Source organism: Rhipicephalus microplus, chromosome 7 (assembly GCF_043290135.1).
Source record: "Rhipicephalus microplus isolate Deutch F79 chromosome 7, USDA_Rmic, whole genome shotgun sequence".
NCBI lineage: Eukaryota > Metazoa > Arthropoda > Arachnida > Ixodida > Ixodidae > Rhipicephalus > Rhipicephalus microplus.
The window spans coordinates 86,327,270-86,352,635 of record NC_134706.1 but is presented as its reverse complement, the minus strand read 5'-3'; the positions used below and the strand labels follow the sequence as shown (position 1 = coordinate 86,352,635).

Here is a 25,366-nt window from a genome sequence, read left to right as displayed (position 1 = left end):
ATACGGGGCCAATTTTTTTATCTACATATTTTGTCGTCAGGAAGGCCTAAACACTATTGGTGGCAGCGCGGAGCCAGGGGATTAAGCATGTTGTATCGACACAGCGAAACACCGTACACTAACACAGACACACACAATATGACGATCAAACGCGCTCACGTGTCCCGCATTTCACCGTGCAGGCGTAAAGATTAACCGGGGCTCCACTTTGTCGGATGCCACGCAGCTGTTGCGCGGGCCCTGGTAATATTCAGCTTAAATATATCGTATACATCCGTTCATGAAGGTTAACCGGATGCTCTAACTGAGGTTCGAAGAACGGTGCACTGCGGAGAAATACGACGGAAAACCTGCTGTTTTATTAGCAACCGTGATCAACTGAGCTCATTTCGTCGTCGAAGAGAGGGGAGCGATGTTCGCAACGGCATGTCTGGCGGCATTCGCGGCGCTTCTTTACAGGTACTGTGTCACTGTATAGCCACAACACCCTTCGCAACAACGAACACCTTGGTCGTGCTATTCAACCTGCCTGATCTTAAGGTTTTACTAGTTTATATAAGAAAGCCAACAGAGCGAACAGCTGGACAGATATGGAATAAATGCTGTCCGTGGTTGTACTGTTACCCTGTCGTTAGCAGTTTTTTTTCTTTCTATTGACAATGTATATACCGGCCAAAACAACCACTCTGGCATAGTTTATTGGTGTACTATGTAGTAAAGTGTTACCTGGAGAGTTTAGAACGTTCTACAGTCATTTTAACAGCCCAAAGAGTCAGCCTAGAAACAACTTAGCATCACCGATCTAAATCCTGGCAAAACCTTATAAAGAAACCTAAAGAAGTATGCCATATTCACAAAATGATTGATGATACTCGACAGGGGGATATCATCGATAAACCGTAACTCTCCCGAAAAAACTCCACGGTGCGGGCTTCTGTCTGTCCGTCCGTCCGTTTGTGAGTCTGTCCGTGCGTCCGTCTGTCTGTCCGTCCATGCGTCTGTCCATTATTCTGCCCGTCCATCCACGCTTCTGTGCGTCTGTCCATCTGTGCGTCCGCCAATGCGTTCGTACATCCGTTCGTCTGTCCGTCTGCCCGCCCTCTCGTTTGCCTGCCTGCCTGCCTGCCTGCCTGCCTGCCTGCCTGCCTGCCTGCCTGCCTGCCTGTCTGTCTGTCTGTCTGTCTGTCTGTCTGTCTGTCTGTCACACTTGCACCACCTGCTGTGTGGGTCATAAAACGGGTGTTTACAAATCGGTCCCAAAAGACGTGTATGGACATACCCGGCTTTAGGAGCTTCGCCCCTAAAGCTGCCGCCCGCATCTTCCCACGGGGGGAGCTCAAGTAAATGCGTCGCGAAGTAGTTGGGGTATTGCGTGAATGTTGCATTTTATTTGAGGTTTAGGAATGCTCAATAGTAATTTCACCTTTATTATTCTTATTTATTTAATGAAGGAGAAGCGTTGCTTTCAACGTAGAGTGAAATCCAATTAAAGACTTTCTTGACTGAACTCGTGTTGAGGAACGTGAGGCGAGACGGCAGTTCATGAGGCCGTGCCGTCGTCGTGGCTTTTATTTAGGACGCAGGCGTAGGTGAGGTCGCAGATGCAGCGTCCAGCCAGGCCAGGAGCTAAGCCGTTCTGAATTCCTCGTGGCTCACGCACCGCATGCCACGCAGCTCGCTTCTTTTTCTGGGCGGCCAGCTGGCCAAAATAGCGGGGCGCTACGTGTATACATGTATACGGAGTGGCCAGTGTCTACATGTATACGGAGTGGCCAGTGTCTACATGTACGAGTGGCCAGTGAATGGTTGTGCAGCGTGATCAGTCGTGCGGTTTTTAAATGCGAAGCATTTCTTAGCGAACTTCGGTGACTTTGAGCATGTCTATCTATCTATCTATCTATCTATCTATCTATCTATCTATCTATCTATCTATCTATCTATCTATTTATCTATCTATTGTCTATCTAGCCGCCTACGACTTTTAGCTCTCTTGGCCGTTTCAATAATGGTATTGATACCAAACTTGGTATGGCAGAACATGACTTTATGATGAACATATTTGACTAGTCAAAACATTTTTCTATAGAAACTTTTTTCTATAGAAAACGCATGCATCCATTCAGATTGGAAAGTGGCAAAAATATTACCGCTGCTAAACAGGGCGCTGGTTATGTCATACATACCATTCGGCCAATTTCCCTAACTTCGAATCTCGTAAAGCTGATAGAGCGATTATTATATAGACATCTTGAAGAATGCTTTCAAGTTAATCATATTTTAAGCAAAACACACATGGGAAAACCAATGCGCTGCTTTAATGACCTTGAATTTCGCTAATGCTTATGAGAGCGTAGGACACGATCGAGCACTCTGTATTGGAGTTTGCACACAGATTAATCAAGCATGTACACAACATTGCTTGTGCCACAGTCGCAATCCCCTTTTACTTTCAAATGAAAGTGTGATGCAGTGCCCTTAACAGAAAATGTCTTCGTCATGTGGTTGCGAACCTTGCAACGACGATTGTTGTAAGGACGACAACCAAAATCTGTTGCGGTGATAATCTTTGACAATGTCCGTAATGCATGTAAGTTCCTCGATCTGCGATATACCACATTTCCATGTGGAATGTCGAAGATACCGCCTTTTTTAAAAAGTTACCTTGAGCTTTTCACGTCGGCACTGCTCTTCCTGTGGGCGTCGGCACTAGGGCACTGCAACAGGTTCATTTACGATGCTCTATTTATTTATTTAAAATAATCAAAGCGAGTTTCATGTTAATACTATCAGTACAACTTCAACACTGTCGTTCATTAATACTTTTACGTTAACTATATCAATTAATTAGTGCATATGTATAACTGCGAGTAGCATTGTATTGAAAGTACCAAAGTTATCACAAATATTTTTGTTTATCTTCAGATTTTCTTTTTTCGGATAGTTTCCGCCTTTCTTTTCCCCTCTTTTTCTGCTTTATTATTTCATTATTTTGTTGCACAACTTCTACTACAAACACCTCGTGGTGTCTGTGCCCTCTTCGATCCCCCGTAGTGACTGTGCCATTCTTCCGGGATTCATCATCATCACCATCACCACCTTGGGATACCGATTAATCTGCGCACAAACGCCGCGTTCACGCACTCGCAAAGAAAAACACGCAAGCACTGAATTATCATCAAGCGCTGGTTTTGCTTTCATATTTTGTTTTCGTTTCTCCGTGTTCTCATTTTATGGTTAGAAGTTTTCTGACAACGTGCTGTGGCAGAAAACGTGCGTGCATATGCAGTCGAGTGTATGTTGCGAAGTTACTCAAACGAAGTAATTGGCGAGAAAATGATTACGCTTTCTTTACCGTGTACTTGGAGAGAACAGCCCTAAGCTAAAGTTTGTAATTTACAATGACCTATTAAAGGATAAGCTGTGTGAGAAGCAAATTTCGCATAGGAGCATAGGAGAATTTTCGTACACGAAAATGGCTATTGTTTACTTCTCAGTTATACAACGCTAGAGCAACGATATGAACCCTGATTACGGGTGCGCTTCTAATATCCATTGCAAAACTCGCTGCGAAATCCGTGAGCCCATGGCACCATTTTTTACAGTAACGCTGCACATGGACAGGCGTCCGCGAATTTTTTTAAATTTTTTTCTAGCGTCAATAAAAACGGCTAGTTCCAACCGGCACCCCTATAGCTCACGCTACAGTCACATTCGAGATAGGGTGCCTCGATATGCGCGCACCCCCTCTCAAAACACTACTTCGAAAGGCACTGTGATGGGCATGGAGACACTTTAATTCGAAAGCACTCGCCAGGAGCTGAACTCAAATGATGATGATGATGATGGTGGTGATGATGATGATGATAAGGATGATGATGATGATGATGATGATGATGATGATGGTGGTGGTGGTGGTGGTGGTGGTGGTGGTGGCCTAAATGCATGGCTCAAACCCACTCTGGAGGATTGGCTAAAAACGAGTAATGAGATCGAGGGGATCACATAATAATTGTAACTTTAATGAATGATATAATGACTAGACGAAATTCAATTTTTCTAATTGAGAGATATGTGATCAAAACGCCTTGATTCGATTCAGAATCTTTCTACAACAGAACATATATCTCAGTGACATACCCCCCCCCCCCCCCTCTTTCTACTCTTCGCTCGTAAAGGAACGTCGTAAAGGACGTCCGACGGGGGACAAAGCGGGCTTAAAGGAGGCAACCATGAGCTTAGCGCTCGCCTTGGTGACGTACGTGTGTCAGAAACTTCACAGTATTGATGATGGTTCACTTGGCTTTGTCGATATCCCAATATTTGCTCAGTCGGTTAGTTCAAGGAACTGCGAACATTGGAATCAATTTTCCTGTCAATCAATATGTCTCACAGGTGTGGCGCACTAGTGCAGGCCACAAGAACTTACGACATGCTTCCGACCAGGAGAAGGCGAGGACGACGACGACGAACCAAGCACGAGCTGGTGCACCTTTTCTTGTTCTCGTCTGTCTAAGCTGCTTCTTATAAAACACATAGTTTGTGGTATCACAACTAAGACACATCTCTGCCTGTTTTCACGAATTACCACAAAATATGCATTTTATGCGAAGCAGTTTACACAGACGGGAACATGAACAGGTGCAACCATCTCGTGCTTGGTGCGTCGTCATCGTCATCTCCTACTCCGAGTCTGATTTTTGTGGCCCGCACTAGGGCGCCACAAATGCAATTTTCCTTGACCATAAAAATATTTACCCTGCCGGCTACGAATAGCTACCTGACTTCCCACATGTGTACAGAAAGTTAGTGGCATGAATAAAATTAACAAAAGAAGGCTTTTTTTGTGACGCTCATATCCCGTGAAATCTATATAAACGTGGCAAGTGATTTCTACACCCGACGGAGTTATATTAGTGTGCGACCTCTGCAGTAAAAAATAAAATTGGGGAAGGCAGTGGATGTAGAATTTGGATACGTATAATTATATACTTTGGGGCGTCATTGAAGATTCGAGACATGTAGATATGTTCGCAAAACTAGTCGCAGCTCCACGTTCATGACCCGTGTACGGCATCACACCGGATGTCTACCGGCTGTATCGTACATAACTGAATAATAAAAGACATTGTCCGGATGTTATAAAAAAAAGAAGCAACGCTAAAAAGTATGGTTTATGAGTGCGTGCTAGCGGGAAGCTGAACCCGAACCAAGAACCTTCGTGTACCTGCAATTTTCATTTCAACTAGAAACGTTATTCCGCAAGCGAGTCTGAACGGAAAGCAAACCTGAACTAATTCATGGATAATGGTAGTGGTGGCCCCATTCACTCGTTTTCTTTATTTGAATTTTGCGCTTTTCTCACGCTATAAACATTGCGTCGTGTTTTAATCGTGATTCACATCGCCCAATACATTTTCATGCAAAAAGCTCCAACCGATGAGTAAGTGAAAGTCGCTACGATACCAGAGATTTTTTTTACAGCGGCTAGAACTAAAAATAAATAAATATACATAGACAAAGAATTGAACTGTGTCGCTTGATCATCATTGTCATTTCAAGAAATCATTGGTTAGGACAGAATTCGCAGAACACAATGAAACAAGAAGCTTGCTCAAGAGCAATGAATAAACTTTCCGGCAGGTGTATGCTTTGCGAAGCATCCTGTACTATTTTTTGTGTGTGAGTGTGCTGTGAGCCAAGCGATCCGAGATTTATCAGCATGTTTGCTTGGATGTACATACGTAGATCGTGGGCGTACTAGGCCCATAGACTGCATTGAGATCATTGTACTCACAGCGGGCACTCATCAGTGTCATGCGAACAAAACGCATGCTACAGTCGGAAAATGTCGCGTACAAACTTGCAGGGTCTAGAGCGCTTCATCTTCAACAGCCATAGAATTCTATACGCAAAAATTCTTAGGTTGTTGCGAAAGCGGATAGCCTACACTTCCAGCACACATTACGTTGCCTTCTTGCAACGCCTGTACGCCGTCCTTTTTCGAAGAAGATTCTAGCCCTGACGTTGCTTTGTCGTAAGATATGCTCGGCTTCCACGCAGAATCTCTTTGTACTGTCCTCGCACAAAGGGGGATTTTTATTTTTCGCGTTCATCTGTTTTTAGAAGCTACTCCGACAAGCTTCTTATGCTCGCACCTTGTCCGATGGCGCGGGCGTGTACCCCGGTGTTTCTATTGTACACTTCTCAGCTCGCCGCTCAAGGCCTCCCTTTCGATGATTCCAACAATGCTCACTAGATTACGCACCGCCACCCAAGCCGTGGCATTATGGGTATTACGGTAGGGCTCATGAAGTGCCTTGGCGAACGAGCCCGAGAGCACCTGGCGACGATCTATACAGGCATCATTCAGGAGACCCGATACCAGCTGAGTGGCTCCAAAGTCGTGTGTGTCTGGTGCCGAAACGAGGAGGAGATGCCAGCTTCCTCAGAGACCACAGACCCATCACAGTAACTATACCATTATGTACAGTAGGGTATTCGCCCAGGCGCTGAAACGCTGGATGAAGGGATGGGCAGAGGCAAATGGGCTTTTCTCTGAGCTTCAGGGGACGACGCCGCCTGGATTACAACCTGTTTGTCCTCACACAGTCCATTGAGAGCGCAAGAAAGGAGTCCCGGGGTCTCGTGGGCTGCTTTTTCGGATGTGACAAAAGCATACGATATCGTTCCACACGATTTACTGCTCTGTCGCATGCAGAACATTGACATGCCGCCAACGTGGATCGACCTCCTCCAGGGTCTTTACAGCAACAACATGGCGATTGCGACTTTTGCTCAGACCAGTACGGAGCCAGTGTCGGTTCGTCGAAGTCTGAAACAAGGGTGTCCACTCTCCCCGCTACCGTACATGCTATGCACTGCTGGGCTAGAGGGCGACGTCATTGAATTGGGTCTTGGGTTTGCGCTACGATTCCAGTATGCCGGGTCGCCACAGGTCTAGACACTACCGGGACTGGTTTTTGCGGATGACCTGGTGCTCTTAACGAAAAACACCGATCAGCTGCAGGACCTAATAGACGTATCCGTCCACCTCCTGGATTCACTGAAACGGACGTTCAATGTGAAAAAAACGGCGGTACTGCGTTTTTCTGGGCCAGCGGACGAATGCGAGCTGGTGCTACCGAACGGCCAGCCGATCCTTCACAGCACCGAGTACCGATACGTCGGGGTGACACTTTTCAATGGAGAGTGCTACGTCGTCCACGAGGCCAGGTTGAGGCAGTCGTCACTACGAGCGATTGGCACCCTACGGAAGCACTGCCTGTGGGGTTTTAATTGGTATGTCATTGTACACGAGCTATGAAAGGCGGTACATGTGCCTTGCCATACTTTCGCGAACGTTTTCCTGTTCCTATCGACGAGCACCCGCGAATGGCTAGAGCGTGGACAGAGAGAGGTGGGCCGGGTGGCCCTCGGCTCTCATGGAAGAGTGGTCATGGAGGCAGTCCAGGGAGACACCGGCTGGTCATCGTTCTAAGCCAGGGAGGCGTGCAGTAAAATAGTGCTTGAGGCCTGCTTCCGGCGTTTGAGTGACTCAAAATGGTCCAGGCGCATTTTTTGGTATCTCGCACTCAAGGTTATTTGAACGCAGTGGTTGAATAGAGTTCACCGGCTGCACGGAAAATTCGGCTTCTTCGGCGAAACGGACAGTGGCTCGCCCGAGGGCGTCACACCACGTTCGGTGCGTACTCAAGTCCGAGAGGTGGAAAGCGCCCAATGGCAATCAGGAGTGCTGCGTAAGTCTACCCTTGCGGATGTATAGTGAACACAAGGCTAAACAAGGCATGGAAAAGCTCTACGACGAAAGGAAGGAACTCGGTAAAAATATAACAAAAGAAATGCGCGAGGCAGAAAGCGCGTATCTAGATGCAATGGGCGAAAAATTGAAAGCTAACCCAAAAGAAGTCTGGAAGTACGTCAGAACTAAGCGAACGACGAAGATTCTCATTCCAGATAATATATATGGCAATAGTTATGCCGGTGACCTCAAAGGAAAAGCTGAACAGTTCAGTAACTACTTCGAATGTGTATTCGTATGGTCGATCCCCCAGGCCAGTGGCCTGAAAACTGTTTTGAACTTAGCACAAATGAGTGATATATCCTTTTGCGAGCAGGGAATAATACCGCTACAACGAAAAGTGAATGTGAAGTCAGCCCCCGGACCCGATCACATTTCGAATTATGTATTAAAGAATTGTGCTGCATCGTTTGCCCCTTTTCTAACGATTCTCTATTAAAAGTCATTTGATTCCGGTGCTTTACCGCGTGACTGGAAAACAGCCAATGTAGTTCCTATATTCAAAAGCGGCAATAACACACAGAGTTGAAACTACAGACCTATTTCACTAACTAGTGTTCCATGCAAGGTACTAGAGCATATCATTTACTCTAACCTAATCGCTCATCTCTAAGATAACAATTTTTTCACCCCAGCACAGCATGGTTTTAGGAGAGGTCTCTCATGCGACACTCAATTCATTGAGTTTTCTCATGATATAGCTTTGTCGATTAATAATGGCAAACAGGTGGACTGTATTTTCTGAGACTTCCAAAAGGCCTTTGACTCGGTAGCACACAATTTATTACTTGTAAAACTGTCGGCCCTTAATATTCCCACGGCGCTTTTCCAGTGGATTGAGGCTTACCTTACCGATTGAGGCTTACCTTACCTTGACCGAAAACAGTGTGTTGTTCTTAACGGAATGACCTCATCACATAAAACAGTCTTGTCAGGTGTTCCTCAGGGATCTGTACTCGGGCCTCTTCTTTTTTTTTTTTGATATCAATGATATAGGCGAAGGAGTATCAAGCCGTCTCAGATTGTATGCCGATGACTGTTGTCTTTACCGTGAAATTAATACTTTGAATGACAGTGTACAACTACAAAGTGACCTCGACAAGATACTACTATGGTGCAATACGTGGAATATGACGCTAAATTTTTCTAAATGTAACATTGTTCAGTTTTCTACAAAACGTCATACTTTACATACTAAATACTCTCTTGATGGCGAAAGCCTCACGATTGTACCTAGCTACAAATATTTAGGGGTTTTATACAAAAAGGACTTTTCCTGGAATGACCATATTGATTACGTAGCAACGAAGGCTAGTCGGGGGGGGGGGGGGGGGGACAAGCTAGTGGCTAACCTGCGGTGGTGTCACAAACGCCCTGAGGAATATTTCTTCTGGCTCAACTTTTACACGACAGTGTTAAAAGCATGTTTTGCGAAAATTTAACATCTGTGTCATTGGTTGCGAGCGAAAAATCGTCATCTTGTTGGTGACCGAGAAATGAACGAAGATGCAAGTAAAATAAATATTGACGATAAAATAAAATAGACTGAGCATCTAACCGAGGTAGTTTGCGTGGCAAAAAGTCTTCTTACACGGAGCCACGCGTCTGTTTGTAAATACAATGAAAATAACTTTCTCTGCTTGTACGTGCAGTGAAAATAACTCGTGATTTCCAAACACATGTGTCCTGTATATAGGCTGCGCAATACAACACGGACGTACTAGGCCCATCGACTACATTGACACAGTAATATTTCGCGGTATACAAGCGTACATTTCCATCGGGAGTCACAACATGTGTTTATTATAACTTCTTCGGAGTTTAAAGCCAGCCACTCATTACAAAAGAGACACGTTACTGCCCGCATCCCTTAAGGCCATGAGTGGGTGCATAGCAAGGTCGCAAAGATTTTGCGGGCATAGTTGCCCCGGGTTTAAAGCAGGTTACCTATTACACGGAATTCAGGCATATGCGAATGATTCAGTGACACAAACCACTTTAACTTAATCAATTACATTGGACTAATCCACAATTTCAACTTTTAGAGCAACATCACACAATAAAGCTTATGCACTAAATGGTTGAAGTACGCACCGAAGACAGTATAACGCTATGGCTGTAACCTCTTAAATGTGAAGCCCAAAGGTTTCCCACTTTTTAAACTTGCATGTTGTCATTGATGTCTGAATGCGTGTCAGTGAGTTCAGTATACGTAGTCCCTTAGACCTGTACGAAGTAACGGGGCATCTCAGCTCCTCGACATATCCTTGCTTTCTTGGGGTTATAAATGGTTGACCTTCACCATTCCAGAATTCATAGGTTGACTGATTTTCTCTAGCGCGTTTCATCGCATGCACGGTACCCAAGGAGGTTATATCCCGCAGTACGAGTGTACCTGGGTGTGAATGTGGAAAAGCCCTCGTAGACAATTCGATATGTATTTGGAATCAGTGCTTAACGATTTATAGTACGCGGTACTCTACTATGGGAGAGCATGAAGCCGTCCCAATGGACTAACGATCATACGATTACAACAGTAGTCGGTTGCCATGGCATATACAATGACTTGAGTAGTGTTAATGCCTGTAAGAAGTATGAGATACCTGAGGGCACCCTCAAGAACTTGTGCTGTAGCATCGCTCGAGCTTTTCCCTCTGTAATTGTCTACATATTTACTATTAAGTAGATGCATTGGCATGGTCATACTGGGCCCCTCCATGGTGGTCTAGTGGCTAAGGTACTCGGCTGCTTACCCTCAGGTCGCGGGTTCGATTCCCGGCAGCGGCGGCTGCATTTCTGATGGAGGCGGGAATGTTGTAGGCCCGTGTACTCAGATTTGAGTGCACGTTAAAGAACCCCAGGTGGTCAAAATTTCCGGAGCCCTCCAGTACGGCGTCTCTCATAATCAAATGGCGGTTTTGGGACGTTAAACCCCCCAAATCAATCAATGGTCATACTAGAATTTGTGGTATATTGACCACAAACCAAAACTCTTTATTTGAGTATCCAGCTATTTTTATACACGTATTCATAAATTCACTCGTCAAAGGTTAAAAATTGCAAATAAAGCCTTTTGTCATTGTCACTACACGGGATCATATTGTCTTTCGGCCTAAGAAAAAGCACATTGGTCGGCTTTTACGAGCGCGATATCTTGTAGTAACTTCAGAGGGGACCGAAAAAGGTGTCTCTTTCAAAAAATAAAAAGTCTAGCAGCTCTGCACAGGCTTGAATGACGGACAAACCGTCGTAATTTCTGGTCAACAGATTGTAGGGAACGCGACGCATCAGTCTAATAACACCATTTCTTCATGAGGATTGACCTTGCCCTGAGTAAAGAACAGTGCCCATGCCAGTCAGGACGTAGGTTACACACAGGTGCATGTAGTGTTTACCAACCGTCGGTAACTACTAATCAGGTTGTTTTGTCTTATGTGGAACAGCTTTCGATAAACACGTTAAGGTCGACAATGAAAACTCTAGCCATTCCTCTATCGGGAAAAAGAGGAAAGCGGTGGTTGGCGCCCCAGTTATCCCACTTCTTTATTTCTTTCTTTCTTTTTCTCTTTCTGTGTTTCTTGTTTTTTCGTATTACGTAATGCTCCGTTCTAACTTGCTTCTTTCTTCCATGCCCGGAAATGGGTGTTTATCCACGCGACACTGCAGTAGCTGTAGGTGACCCCGTCGATCATGGGTCCATATACAGGCAACACTTAAAAGTGGCAACGTGAGGGGACTAGTTATCTTGGTAAAAGATCACACTGCTATATAGAGAGCGGCTGATCGCCGTTAAGCCCACGTTTGAGTGAGCGTGAATCATCAGAAAACGTTGTATAGAAATAAGAATGAGATATTCGCGACAACTAGTGTTGCGTTTGTGTGCATTCGCGAGCGCTGCATCATTCACTGACACAGAAATGATCAACTCGAGACAAAGTTCAATCCGATTTCCTCAATGGCCTTGCTGCGTGCTATTCGTTGTCAAAGTAGTGCAGACGAAGGCCTTGAATAATAACGACTAATCAATTTACAGAGAAAAGAACTGTAAATGCAGGAGCGTGCATTCACAGAACGACCGATGCCACAGGGTTACTAACAGCACAAACAATGAACAAAAAAGAAGGAAGAAGACTGGTAGAGCACCAGAGAAAACAAACGTCACAGCTGGGCAGTAAAATGAAGCAATGACCTGGCTGTTTCAGGCCAAAATTCCAAATTCACCTCGCCCCAAGCCTACCTCACACGCAGGCACTGCCATGTGTGGTGAGGCCAGAAAGTTCAGGCAAGGCCAGTTCCCTCACGCAACCCAGTTCTTCTGGTGTCCACTAGCGAGGCCAAGTTGACATCTTATTTCGCAAATAGGCCAGGCGTACCCCCACTGCGGAGCACGAGGTGCTATTCCAAAAGCCATGCACTGCCTACGTCAAAGTAAACGCTAAGAGCTGCTAGCATTAGCACTGTTGTAGTGGGCGCCCTCCAGTCATCACAACAGACACTGGCAGAGCTGCCAAACCTGAGTGGCGCACGCGTGTAAATGGTGATGACTCGATGGCGTGCACAATGCCGTCTCTAATACTTTCCGCTGTATGCATATCATTTGACACCGATAGTATCCGTAGCTCTAAAAAAAAATCATGTTTTCCTTGTCACTCTTCATGCTTGCTCCTTTTGTGCGAAGAAGCCCGTAAATGTTTCTGCATTGACCACCTTTCGATTTCAGAACTTTACGGTCAGTCTATAGAGATGTTCAGCCGCTAATCGAGTTCGTCTGTTCAGCTTGTACAGATGGCGGAAAAGGACACTTTCCGTGTTCAAAGAACTCGGCATCCCAGGGCCAGAGCCTAACCTCATATTCGGCAACCTGTTGGAAATCTGGAAGGAGGTAAGATACACATATGCGCCACGCTGGAGACAAAGCACTGGCGTCATAAAGCAGCTTATAGACCTTCGATATATTATCTACTCTAAACTGTCACGTCAGGTGATTAGGTGCCCGACTACTGCGCACATGTTTTCTCCCGAATGTGCGGTTTGGCGGACGCCATTGCATTGTCAACCTTGTGTAGAACAATTAGCGTAATTGTCAGACCATTACCTGAACTGCTCCGATCACATCATCTTGCAGATTAGATGATCACTTTCCTCGGGGAAAAAATAACCGCGCTTTCTGGATGCCCACTATTTTCGACAACAGCAGCCTTTCCGAGTTCTAATAAGCTTCACAGCATAAGAAGTTTGGGATACGGCGGAGCTGTAGCTTGTGTTTTCTTTGTCAGTGAAATAGCTGCAAAGCTTTTGTGGCTCTGTGTATGCTCATGTGTACATGTCTACGACATGTACACATGAGCAGATTGTTTCAGACTTACATATTTATAGAGCAAATACGCTAGAAACTGGTTACATGTGGCTGCAAAACACACAGCATTCTGACAAGCTGTTGCGATGTAATAGGCGCGGTACTTTAGTTTGACCATTCTTTACCAGAGAGAAATATAAGGCAGATGCTTCACGCTCCATGTGGTCTTAATTTATGAGCTACACTCGCAGCACCATTCGTGTCACTGCAATGGGTGTCTCGCAACGTCCACTAGTCCACACGGGGTCCCCGATACGTTCATGACTGATATCGGCTGGTCTATACTGTACATCAGAAGTTTTCAAGCATGCCAGTCCCAGGGAACTCCCTTAAGCTCCATCAATTGCCAAGGAACCTACCCTTCTCCAACTTCCAAGCAAGCATTCTTCTTTTTGATTTAGCTTACGCTACATTGACGTGCAATAGATCTGAAAGCAAAGGTATACAGAAAAACTCCGCTTATCCACGAAATTGATGCTGATGATTGAGCGAAACAATGCACTGCCTTCATTGAAGTCGCTGACTATAGAATTAAGCACGCACGGACAGACCACGCAGGAATGAACGGATGCACGGATAGGCAGATTGAGACATGGATGAACGCACGGATGCATGGGTACACGGACAGGTGGAGAGGTGTATGGACGGTCTGTTCTTGAATCTTAAGTGCGCTCTATAGACGATTTTGCGAACGTATGTTTTTCACCCCTCCTTTGACTTCGCATGGCGCCTAGACAGATTGGCGCCGGATGGACATTGTTAGGTCTTCAGGAGCTTCGCTCCTAAAATTTTACTCCCTATCATGCAATTTAACTTGGTTTCATTGCACCCACAAATCAATATGAGACTCAATAACACTCAGGGCCAGCCGCGGTTTGGGTGCTGTATTCAACTGATTCCTGTGCTCATTCACCAGATGTCTAGCGTCAAGAACGCCAGCTCACAATCATATGTGGTTGAAAATGGCTGCCCCATGTCCCCTGCCTTATCTTGGGCACCTCAGATAGGCTGGTCGACGTTTTGATAGGAGGACATATCTTTCTCAGAGGCGCCTTGTAATCCATGGCAAGGCCAAGGATAACAAGGCGTCTTTGACAGAGATAGGTTCTTCTATCGAAACGTCGGCCAGCCTATCTGAGGCACTCCAATGTTTACCCTGATTATCCCACTACGTGTATTCATCTGTCGGCTCGCAATTTGATTTTGGATCTCGGGCACAGTTCTTTAAACCGCAGAAGTGAGTATGGCGGTAATATAAGACCTCCGAGATTCAGGTGCAAAAGCTTAACTACGCCGCCCGTGTTCGGAGTGTGGCTGGCTACAAGCAGCTGGTGGGACTTTCCGTACAAGTCGCGCGTTTCTGTTATTTATTTTTATTTTATTTCATACTTCCAGCCTGCTTGACAAGCCATAGGCAAGTGTGGGTTGCACAAAAGATACATGTCGCACAAAAGAGACAAAAGAAACAAACTGTGAATACACTTTAAAAAAATATGTTGAACACATATTTAATTTTTCTTGAACAGTTTTCAAAGCATGTGAAAAAACGCAAACATTAAAATATAGAAAGCACGCAAAATACTGCAAGTGAGAATACCGACCAGAAAATACATACATCACAGTGAAAGATAACATCGCTTTAGAACTAAGATGTGTGAGATATGCGCCGAGATGTGCTAATTGGCTTTCGGGCGTGAGCAACAGATGTTCCTTAGATCGACTTCGCTTCGTATTTACAATCTAAATGACTTTGCGATTGTGAAACCAGAGAATATTTATCAGTGGCCCGCGCAACCTTGAGAAGTAGCCTGCGGAACCCGCAGGTTCCGCGGAGCACACTTGGAGAAATTATGCTGTGCGTGGTTATGCTGTTTTACCCCTTCACCTCCTTCTCATCCTGGCATCATTCACCTTCATTTTGACTTCCCTTTCCCATCTCCTTCCTATAGTATACTCTGCGTAGACACGCTTTGCTAGGAACTACACAAAACTGTTATACTTGTTGTATGACAGTGAAAGCAGGTTGGAGTTGATGGTTCCGTCAAAATCATGGCCTATTATACGCTAGCAGGGTGATAGCGAAAGTGTAAAGTAATCCAAACTACTCGAATACCATCTTAATTATTTTAAGTGAGCTGAACTGATCTCCATTGACGTTATTTCTAACGCGTTAGTTTTAAATACCTACAGTGGGCACACCCTGGAATTAGAAATGTGCCACTGCCATACACCATATTTCCGTAATTACAGCAAAGTAACACGCGCAGAATCACAAAAGTGCCTACCAAGCAGCGCACATAGTTGCGTGTCAAAACGACTGGGTGCAAACGCGGACGCGAGAGAAATCGATACACTACAAAAGCGTGTAATGTTATCTTGTGTATGTGTCTACTTTTTGGAATGAATGCTTACAAACAAGCTCAACTGTAATTCTAAGCATACTCTAAGCATACGTGTTCTGACTATGTAGAAATAAAAATTAGAAGTCTTCCCGTTTCTTGCGTACTTCAAGTAGTCAGCATTTTCTGTAGCTTTTTTGTTTCCCAGGAAATACATCACGAACCTCCAAGTATACGGACAAGCTAATGAGAATGCATCATGGTAACTCGGCGACAATCATTACGTGTCCTTGAAACCTCATTGGTTTTCAGCTGGATGGTGAAACCTAAGAACACGCCCGTACACACTCGTCTCGAATGTCAAGCCTAGCGAGCATGACGCTTCAAGTGGTGAACTGCAGCGTGGTAATTTAACGGCACTTTGTTTGTTTACACTTCTTTCATATTATTGAAAATGACAGGATATTTGACTAAATGCTTGTCCATAATGGTCAGTATGCTGGGGATCATAGCGGGTCATGAAGAGGTAAGAAAATAATTCAGGAACCCAAATACGTTATGATGGCTTCGTGCACTTCACTTCTCATCCTGTTAACAATAACACTACTCTTTTGATAGAAAAGACTCTTGCCCCTCTCGAGAAACAATCTTTAATACGTGTATCTGCAGACACCATCAGTTAGCTGCATGTTCTTTTGCATGCATTAGTTGAAGTGAGACAATCAAGGATGACTGAGAGTATTATTCTTTTCAGGGTATGGGTCCATGCTCGAGCAAATGGTTGAAGCAGTACGGAGACGTCGTTGGGTAAGTTGCACTGTGGTATCCACACTTATCTCGAGTACACGGCAATCTGGAACAGAATCCAGACCATAATCGAACATCATTACCACCATAAAAGCAAAATAATGACAAGAACAACAAACATATGACCATGCCGGTGTGGTCTCACATTCCTTCTCGATAGAGAGACAGAGAGGACTTGACGATAAAGTGAAACATTAGGCCAGTTTCGACAAATCGGTTCCCTTTTCAAAACTCTAGTGTGTAGGTTAGTTGCGAGAAAAGAAATGAAGAGGCCAAATTTTCCCTCTGCAATTTAGGGACGAAACTTCAGCTCTAAAACGTCATCATGACGTCACTAATTCGGTGGGGTTGTGGGGAGGGGAATGTTTTGGTTACGGCGGATCAATGAAATCTCCCGGAAGCTGCCGCGTTGAGAATTCGGGCCTCAGAACAAAATGTAAACAGTTTTTACCGATCTATGATTACGTAGGTGTTTGCAGACGCCGTAACAAATCTGTGACGTCACGGCAACATGGTACGGGAACTATAGTGGTTTCGCCCACCATACTTCGTCTTTACACGTTTTCTCGCGTACCAAGCGCCTTCTCGCTGCAACAGTGGTGCTTCCAATACTGTGAAAGTCTAACTTACTTAAAATTATGGACCATCTCCTAGAGGGGAACCATGATGGGTTGCGAAGCAGCAGTGGTGAGCACACCGTTGACCCGGCTGAAACGGGCGTCGATGTGGGTGCTGGAAGAACAGTTTGAAGCAAAACTTGGTTTAGCCTTTACTCGAGTAAACGTTTCCGTTTTAACGCAAATGCACGGAAGGCGGGTTGGTTTCTGTGTAAGTTTTGTCTTATATAAACCAGCCGAGAGAATGTTTCCACTCGACGTGCGGTCAAGCGTTGCGGGTGGTGGAGAGAGTGAAGCGAAGGAGAGGGGTGTTGCGAGCGGGCGGAGGAGACCTAAGAATAAATGCAAGCTCCACCTACAGTGGTCACCGTCCCACCCAGGCAGAATTTGTATATATGTTTCACTGAATGTCAGTCAGTTATTTACATGACGTAAGGCAGATTACACGAATTCTAGCCATATTACTTGTCCGTACAGGATCATGTTCATTTCGTTAGTTTTCGATCGGAAACTTTTATTTTATGACAAATTTTATGAAAAGTTCGGCCTTTACTGCTCTGCAAAGCGAAACGTTTTAACAAGAGAAGACAAACTTTTATTGTATTTTATGCGTAACATATTGATTACCAGCGAAAATTTGCTTATGGTTTGAACGAAAATTGGCAATCATTGTTCTGTTCCACAAAATAACGACAGGCTTGCTGCAGTACTGGGGTGGAGCATGCATTTATTCTTAGGCTGCACCCGACTATAGGTGTGTAGGGAGAAGCTGGCAGCTGCTGCGGGTGAAAGAGAGTGACGTCGATGAGCAGCTGCGACTTGACCTACTTGGCATCGTTCCAACAACTGCGGCGGGGAGAACGTGGTGCGGCCCATTGGCACGGAGACACGGATGGACAGAGTTACAGAGGGCCTCGGCTGCTGACCCGCAGGTCGCGTTATCGAATCCCGGCTGTGGCGGCTGCATTTCCGATGGAGGCGGAAATGTTTTAGGCCGGTTTACTCAGATTTGGGTGCACGTTAAAGAACCCTTAGTGGTCGAAATTTCCGGAGCCCTCCACTATGGCGTTTCTCATAATCAAATGGTGGTTTTGGGACGTTAAACCCCACATATCTATCAAGCGTTACAGAGGCTAGTCAAAACACTGCTTTGCATCTAATAAGAGAAAAACTCTTGTTATTTTTTTTAATTAGCCAGTGGCGATTCGGAGGCTCCAGGGTGTCCTCCCCGGCCAGATCTTCTTGACTTTATTGATGCCTGTCGGTCTCTTTGCCATCTGTTTAAAACTGGCCCTAGTGCTTTGCTTTTAAACGGGTGATTCAGAAAACATCCTACTAAACTTTTTGTTCCTGCACTCAATTCGTTCACTTTCCTGTTCTGCTACAAAGTACTTGTTCTTGTGTTCGATCCCTAATTACCGTATTTCTGCCTTTATTGCGTTTTAGTTAGCCTATTTGTAATGACCAGCTTAGTTGATTGCACTCCGAGTTTGAATATAACATCACTCATCCCTACAATGTAATCAATACATTTATTCTTTCGTATCTGCTCTATATTTTGCAGCGAAAGCTGTTATGAGATCACAATAAGGGTCACATGCGCCGCAATTGTTCGCCATCGCCGGTGTCCGTAACCACTATCGCGTGAAATTAGGAAGTACGCGGATAAAAACATCACGAACACAACGGGATTCGAACCCGGGTTCCCTGTGTGCCAGCCCGGTATTCTACCACAAAGCCACACCGGGGATTGAAACTCTGTAGCAAGCTGGCTTTAGACAGGTTTGGGTCTCTGGAAAGGATTCGCGTTCATATGAGTAATAAAGCTTGCGTTTAAGAACATCCAAGAAACAGCCAGGTATTACACGATGCAATTTGCGTAACCAGTGTGTCGTTGAATGTGTTAACCCATTACTAAAGTTTGAGGCCTAATTGTTATATTCGTCAGCCACAGAATAAAAAAAAATTGCCCAACATTTCTTGCAAGTGTGTAGCAGGTCCCACGCTTCTCCAAAGAATGACGAAAGTTGACATAGTCAATGCCAACTTACTACGCGAAAATTGTGATGATTTATGGCGTAGTGGGTACCCCGCAAGTGTGCCTGTAGCAGTTACACAAAGAGTGTTTAGAAAAGGCTCTGAAAGGACGCTCTTCCACCTTTCACTGCGACTGTGCTGCACGCTCCACGCAGGCCTGGCGGCTTGATCATTGCAGTCTTGTCCCGGCAAACTATATTTGTTTCTGTTTTTCTTTGTTATAAGTTTGTTCTATAATCTTTTTCATTTGTACAGGAGTTATGAACTTGGATGAATATAACTCACCCACAAAATTAGGAACAGCACATCAGACATCAAAACTATGATTTGATTATTGATTTGTGGGGTTTAACGTCCCGAAACCACTGTTTGATTATGAGAGGCGCCGTAGTGGAGGGCTCCGGAATTTTTGACCACCTGGGGTTCTTTAACTTGCACCCAAATCTGAGTACACGGGCCTACAACATTTCCGCCTCCATCTGAAATGCAGCCGCCACCGCCGGGATTTGATCCCGCGACCTGCGAGTCAGCAGCCGAGTACCTTAGCCACTAGACCACCGTGGCGGGGCGATATCAAAACTATGAAGGATGGCTTTGCAAAATATTTAATAACTATGAAAACTCCCAGCTACATGCCGCAGTGGAGTTCTCTACAGAGTTATTTTGATACCGCTAGCTTTTGTGTGGTTCACGCTTCTCTTTATTCTTCGCTGCGTAGCCTGTTGCTCTACAGCTGCGCGAACCTACCAGACTAACGGAAGCGAATGAGTCATTGCTGGCAGCATTTCGTTTGCTGTAAATGTTTGCGTGAGATACGCACTAAAGCTTTGACCTCACAAGCAGAATGATGCCTTATGCCCTTGAGGGAATAACGGCGTTTTAACCAGCGTAAAAAATATCTCCATATCCACAAAGTCAACCATGACAAGTGGGCGAAGAACTGGGAATCGTTCCTGCCGTAAATCACCTGCGAGATTGCTCACCCACGCATGTAAATGAGAAACAACGCAGGCCTACCATACATAAAATGTATTTTTGCCATTGAGTCTCCACTTCCCTAGTCATCAACTCCGGGGTAGAAGCTTGTTATCGGCGTTGTCATTTTGCCGCTGCCTCCGAGCACTCACCTCGGGTGTAGCTTGCTCTCTGCGTAGACATAAAGCTGCTGCAAGCCGCGCTCTCGCGTCCTGCGAAGCAGCTTGTTATTGGCGTTGCCGCTTGCCTATTCCTGGGCGAGAGCCTTTTGACGGTCATTTTAAATTTGGAGCAATTTTTAGCAAACTTCGCTGACGTAGACCGTATCTATTATTCTATCTGTCTAGCCGCCTACGACTCTGTGCTCTGGAGACAATATTGTTATCGCGACTTACACCCGAATGGGTATGGCATAACGTGACTCCAAGACGAACATTAACGACTGGTCATATCATGACTGTTATGAAGAATTTGTCATGCGCAAACGGTATGGTTTGAATGCCACGGCCCTGGTGCTCCTGTGGCCGTTTCTTTCACCTCATGTATCCTACAATTGGTATGATGAAACATTCTTGCATGACTAACATGAACGACATGTGTGTAACATGAAAATCATGACGTACATGTAGTGTACAACATGAGCTACATGCCACGCTTAAAGTGTGCTGATGGCTGTTTTTCTAGCTTGATATACAACAAATATGATCTTGCACGACCTGTCTGTATGACAAACATAAGTGGCAGGTGGTGATATGTAAATCACGACATGTCTGGTATAAAACACCGACTTCAATTCCATGCTCATGCGCGCTCGCGGCCTGTTTCGCTAGCTCGATATACACGAAATTCGGTATTGTGCAGTGTGATTCTACGATGAACATAGGTGAGATGTAGTAATATGGAACTCATCACAAGTCATGTGACATCATGACATGTGGACGACGAAAGTAAATGACATGTCCAAACATGATAATCATCATATGTTTGTCATGTAAAACATGACTACATGCTACGCTCATAGCGTGTTCACGGCCATTTCGCTAGCTCTACATATGCCAAATTTGGCATAACGTCACATGCGAATAGACGACGAAGGTAAATGACACACCCAAATATAATAATCATAACACTTAAGTCATGTACGGCATATTTTACGTTCGCCTCGTAACGTTGCGCAGATTTTAAATTGACATATCAACCTTCCTCATTCGTACTTCGCATATCATCGATTCCCACTGCACGTGGGATCTGCCTTTTTTGTGTGTGTTTGTGTGTGTGGTAGCGGTGGCAAACCGGACGTTTTGCAATGGTTTTTATTATGATACGAGAACACACGTATGCGTTAACATCGCAAGACAAGAACACCCTTGTGACTCAGCTTGGACGTCACATGGGCTTTTGCAGGTAATTCAACTGTATTTGATGGATTTACGCTTAAATTTCGGTTTCTCAGATCCAGCACCAACCTGGGTCACTCCCAAAATATTGGCGCGACCCAATCACACAACATACATTGCTTGATTCAAGCAGCCTATTAAGTGATCACGTCCTGTAGCATAGTCACGTCACCACGTAAGAGCCAAAAACTCAAGGTAACGTGACGAGGTTGTGGCCATGTGTCACTATGTCACATCGAGTGTAAGAATAGTACGCAATTCCATACAGTTAAGATGAGTAGGCAAGCACCGTGCTTAATGAACGTAAAGATACCTAATTGCCCTCTCAAGTTTTAGTTGCGATGCGTCCTTGTGATGCCGGGGCATGTGTCCGTCACTCCCTCCCTCCAACGGCGCCCACCCTTTCCCTGCCCCACGCGTCCCCTCCTACTTTTCCTCCTCTCCTACCCGTTCCTTTCTCTCCCCTGCCGTAGCATCCACACCCCAACCCCCACCCCGCGCATTCGCGTCCCCTCTCACTTTGTCCTCTTCTACGCACATCTCTCCCGAGTCGCCGCTGAAGGCAACGAGACGCTTCCTGAATACAAACGATTACTTCGTGGCCGTTGATAGTCGGTCTTGCGGCGTTCCACGTTTCCGTGAGACTAAGCGCGCCTGCTTTGGTTAACACAGGATCATGTTCGATGTCTCAGGAATGTGCGTTGAGGGACTGGCTGTTTAGCAGTGTTATAGTCGTGGTCACCGGAAGCATTCACGGCAGCAGTCACCAGCGTCAAATGATGATCATCGGCACTGTTAGTCAGGTAGACGCTCTGAATATTGATGCACCTGCTTGAGGCGACGTAGACGAGCTTTTGTGGGTGCCGATCACCATCCCCCCGCTGCTTGTCATCCGCGCATGGTTCTCTTTAGCTGTGGATGGCATAATCTTTTAAGACGTAGTTTGCCTCTTACTTTTTTCTTTGCAGCTACTACAACGGCGCCATGCCTGGCATCGTGACGCGAGATCTTGAATTGATTAAGCGCATCTTCATCAACGACTTTCAGTACTTCACGGGACGACAGGTGAGACGAGTTAGAATTGAGGACTCTAATTGGCACGCACGATTCTTAATTGCGATAACAGTTATGTGGTTGATATCCACGAATTTTTGCGGTTACCTGCTTTTCCATATACAATCTATATAACATAAGTTCATGCAGCGTACTACGTTCTACTAGTGAGGAGTACAACGTGAGTGCGGATGATGAATGAGGCTGTAGCGGAAATGAAACCAGCCAGCCGACTCGGTCGCACAGAGGGTGCAAGCGATGACATCATCCGCGTGTGAGGCCGGCTGTTGAGTGCTCCTCAAGCAAGGAATAATTACCTTGTCCTTCTTTCGTAAAGACCATGAAGAGACGCCAGTCCAGGGGGAGGTGGTTGCGTCGCTTGAACTGCATCTATGAACTTTCACCATAAGGATCAGGTCTCAAGCGCTACAATAAACTGAATCGGAGGCTGGTTCCGAGCTTAGTTGGTACAACGACATTAAAAAACAGGTAATCGCATGAAGACGGGAAACAGGAACAAGCAGATCACACAGAGATTGCTTCAGGGGCCATGGCTCCGAGCGCTCTGTGTGTCTTCATATTGTTCCCGTCTTCGTTCGCTTACTATAGTTTCAAAATGCTACAATAAATAAAGAAAAAGCGGTCACGAGCGCTATCTGAGCAGGCATCAGCAAACAGTTCGTATATCTGTTGTGCTCTCACCACTTCTCGTTAAGACGACAGAAGATGTCAGATACGCTATTCTACCTGGAGCAGCCGCATTTTCTTAAGCCAATGTTTTGAAGAGTTAATCAAATCCGAAAAAGGAAGCTGCCAGCCTTAATTCGCATAATCCACGTCTTCGAGGAGCTAGTGTACACAATTTTCTTTTCGGCTCGTGGGCGCCGCTGTCTTGGACTGGTAAGCATTTCTTTTGTAGATTTTTTATGTCACAATATGAAATGATTGTGGTCATGAAACGTTGAATGCGCCGTCAAAGCGATTTCGCGTGTGTGAGTTCACCGTAGCACAGTTTGTTTATTTGACACGAATACTAAACTGCAACGTAATCAGTCCAAGATGGCGGCGCTTCAGTGCGTTTGGAAAATAGTGTATAGCATTACAATTCGTTGCTCTCGCATTCACTAATTGCTTTTTGTGGGGACACTGCAATTTTTCTCAAGAAAAACACTCGCTGAACGCTTCGTTACAAATACGACTCTACTAAGTAAGTATAGCAACCGTTTCGCTAAGAGCCACAGTTGCGCATCACGTTGCTCGTTTTAGAGAGTACCGTCAGATATTGCTGTCAGTTTTCGCGCATGCAGCTAAAATGTTCGAGAGCTATGGGTGTAAGTACGATTAGATCCACGCGTTTCTTCTTTCGGCAGATCATGGCCCTCGTGTCGAAAAACCTTCCTGTCAATGAAGTTAGACTCAGCAGGGTGTCCGGAGACGATTGGCGCTACTTGAAGAATGTCTTGATTCCCGCCTTCAAGACGAACAATATCAAGAAGGTGGGTCAAAACACTTTGTTACTCATTTCATTCTAATTCCTTTATTTATTTATTTATTTATTTATTTTGTTTGTTTATTTATTTACCATTTATTATTTATTTGTTGAGTCATTCATTTATTCAACCATTCTGTCACTGGCGCGCTGGTCAGTTGGTGAGTCAGTGGACATATTGGCTTATTAATTAACAGAACTTAGCGTCTCAATACTTTGCAGCCCAGAAAAAGAAACACGATGCAGTGGAAGGCTCCAGAATGATTTCAAGCAGTAGGTCTCACTAAGATTATTCATTTAGCCTTGTCAAAGCTCTCTTAGTGGCAAAAGTATGTCTCATTTGGCTCTATCTGTACACTACAACTTGTGCGTTGTTTTCATTATAATAAACATTGTTATTTTCTTTGCCATTCTAGTAATGACTGTTTGGAGCATATGTTGTGCTCACTATGAATCATAAAACAGCTTCTAGTACATCTTTGTGGTAGCTCAGCATTAACACTCTATAGAGGGACTTTATCTACCACCTTTTGCACTGGGTTATGTGCACACGGGTCGGAACAATGTTACTCCTGCTTATTTTTTCCAACTTGTTCACCTCTGGCCAAGGCAAAATTGTGATTGCAAAGTATTGATGTCTGAGGCAGGAACTGTTCTGTTTTTTTATATGGCATCATCCCAAAGGTGGGCCGTCGATTCTGCAAGAACTAGCGACTTTAACTACGTTGCTTTAACTATTTTAATGACTTTAACTACTCTAGAAAATTTCTAAACAGAAGGATGTATAAGTACTAAAACTTACTATAGTGCAGACACGACATGCTCTCACATTGCAACTGTGATTCGGTATAGGCCGGGAGTGATTTATAAATAGGGAACAAGAAAAGATGTGTCGCAAAAGATTCCTAAGCACTGCGAAAGATTATGGGCGCATCATGTGGAATATATTGAGTTCGTTGTGGTTACCTTCGCAATACAATCTTCTGCACCTTATCCTACGCTGTCGTAACGGCATAGTGACAGAGGAGTCCGCTTCGGTGTATCAGTGGCTATGGCGCTCGGCTGCTTACCTAAAGGTCGCGGGTTCGATGCCAGTCACATTTCGATGGAGACGAAATGCCAGAGGCCCAAGAGTGGTGTAATGTCAGTGCACATTAAAGAACACCGGAGGGCGAAAATTTCTGGAGCCCACCACTACGGTGTATCTACTATTCACATCTTGGTTTTGGGTTGTAAAGCCACACATAGTAATATGACAACGCCAGAGGAATCTTGTTGCACCCCCCGAACTTCACTGGAGAATATGAATGTTCCATAACTTCGAGTTAGTGTTATTGTGTTCTATGTGGATCCACTAACTGTGAATTTGTTGCTTTCCAACGGAGTATGCAAGGTGCGCACGTGCTGGATTTTGCGGCATCAGTCCACGTGTGAACCGAATACCAGCCGTTTAGAACGAGGACCCGTGGTTATGGAA

At 45.0% G+C, this 25,366-nt stretch overlaps 1 protein-coding gene across 1 annotated transcript in view; it reads left to right on the top strand.

Moving 5' to 3' along the window:
- The first annotated feature begins 319 nt into the window (after positions 1-319).
- Positions 320-25,366, top strand: part of LOC119179006 (cytochrome P450 3A56) — a 54,399-nt gene continuing 29,352 nt past the window's right edge. Inside the window, exons 1-5 of the mRNA XM_037430089.2 lie at positions 320-459; positions 12,596-12,701; positions 16,269-16,321; positions 22,316-22,412; positions 23,771-23,896. Coding sequence (XP_037285986.2) covers positions 413-459; positions 12,596-12,701; positions 16,269-16,321; positions 22,316-22,412; positions 23,771-23,896 — 429 coding nt within the window. The 5' untranslated portion in view covers positions 320-412. The remainder of the gene's footprint in view (positions 460-12,595; positions 12,702-16,268; positions 16,322-22,315; positions 22,413-23,770; positions 23,897-25,366) is intronic.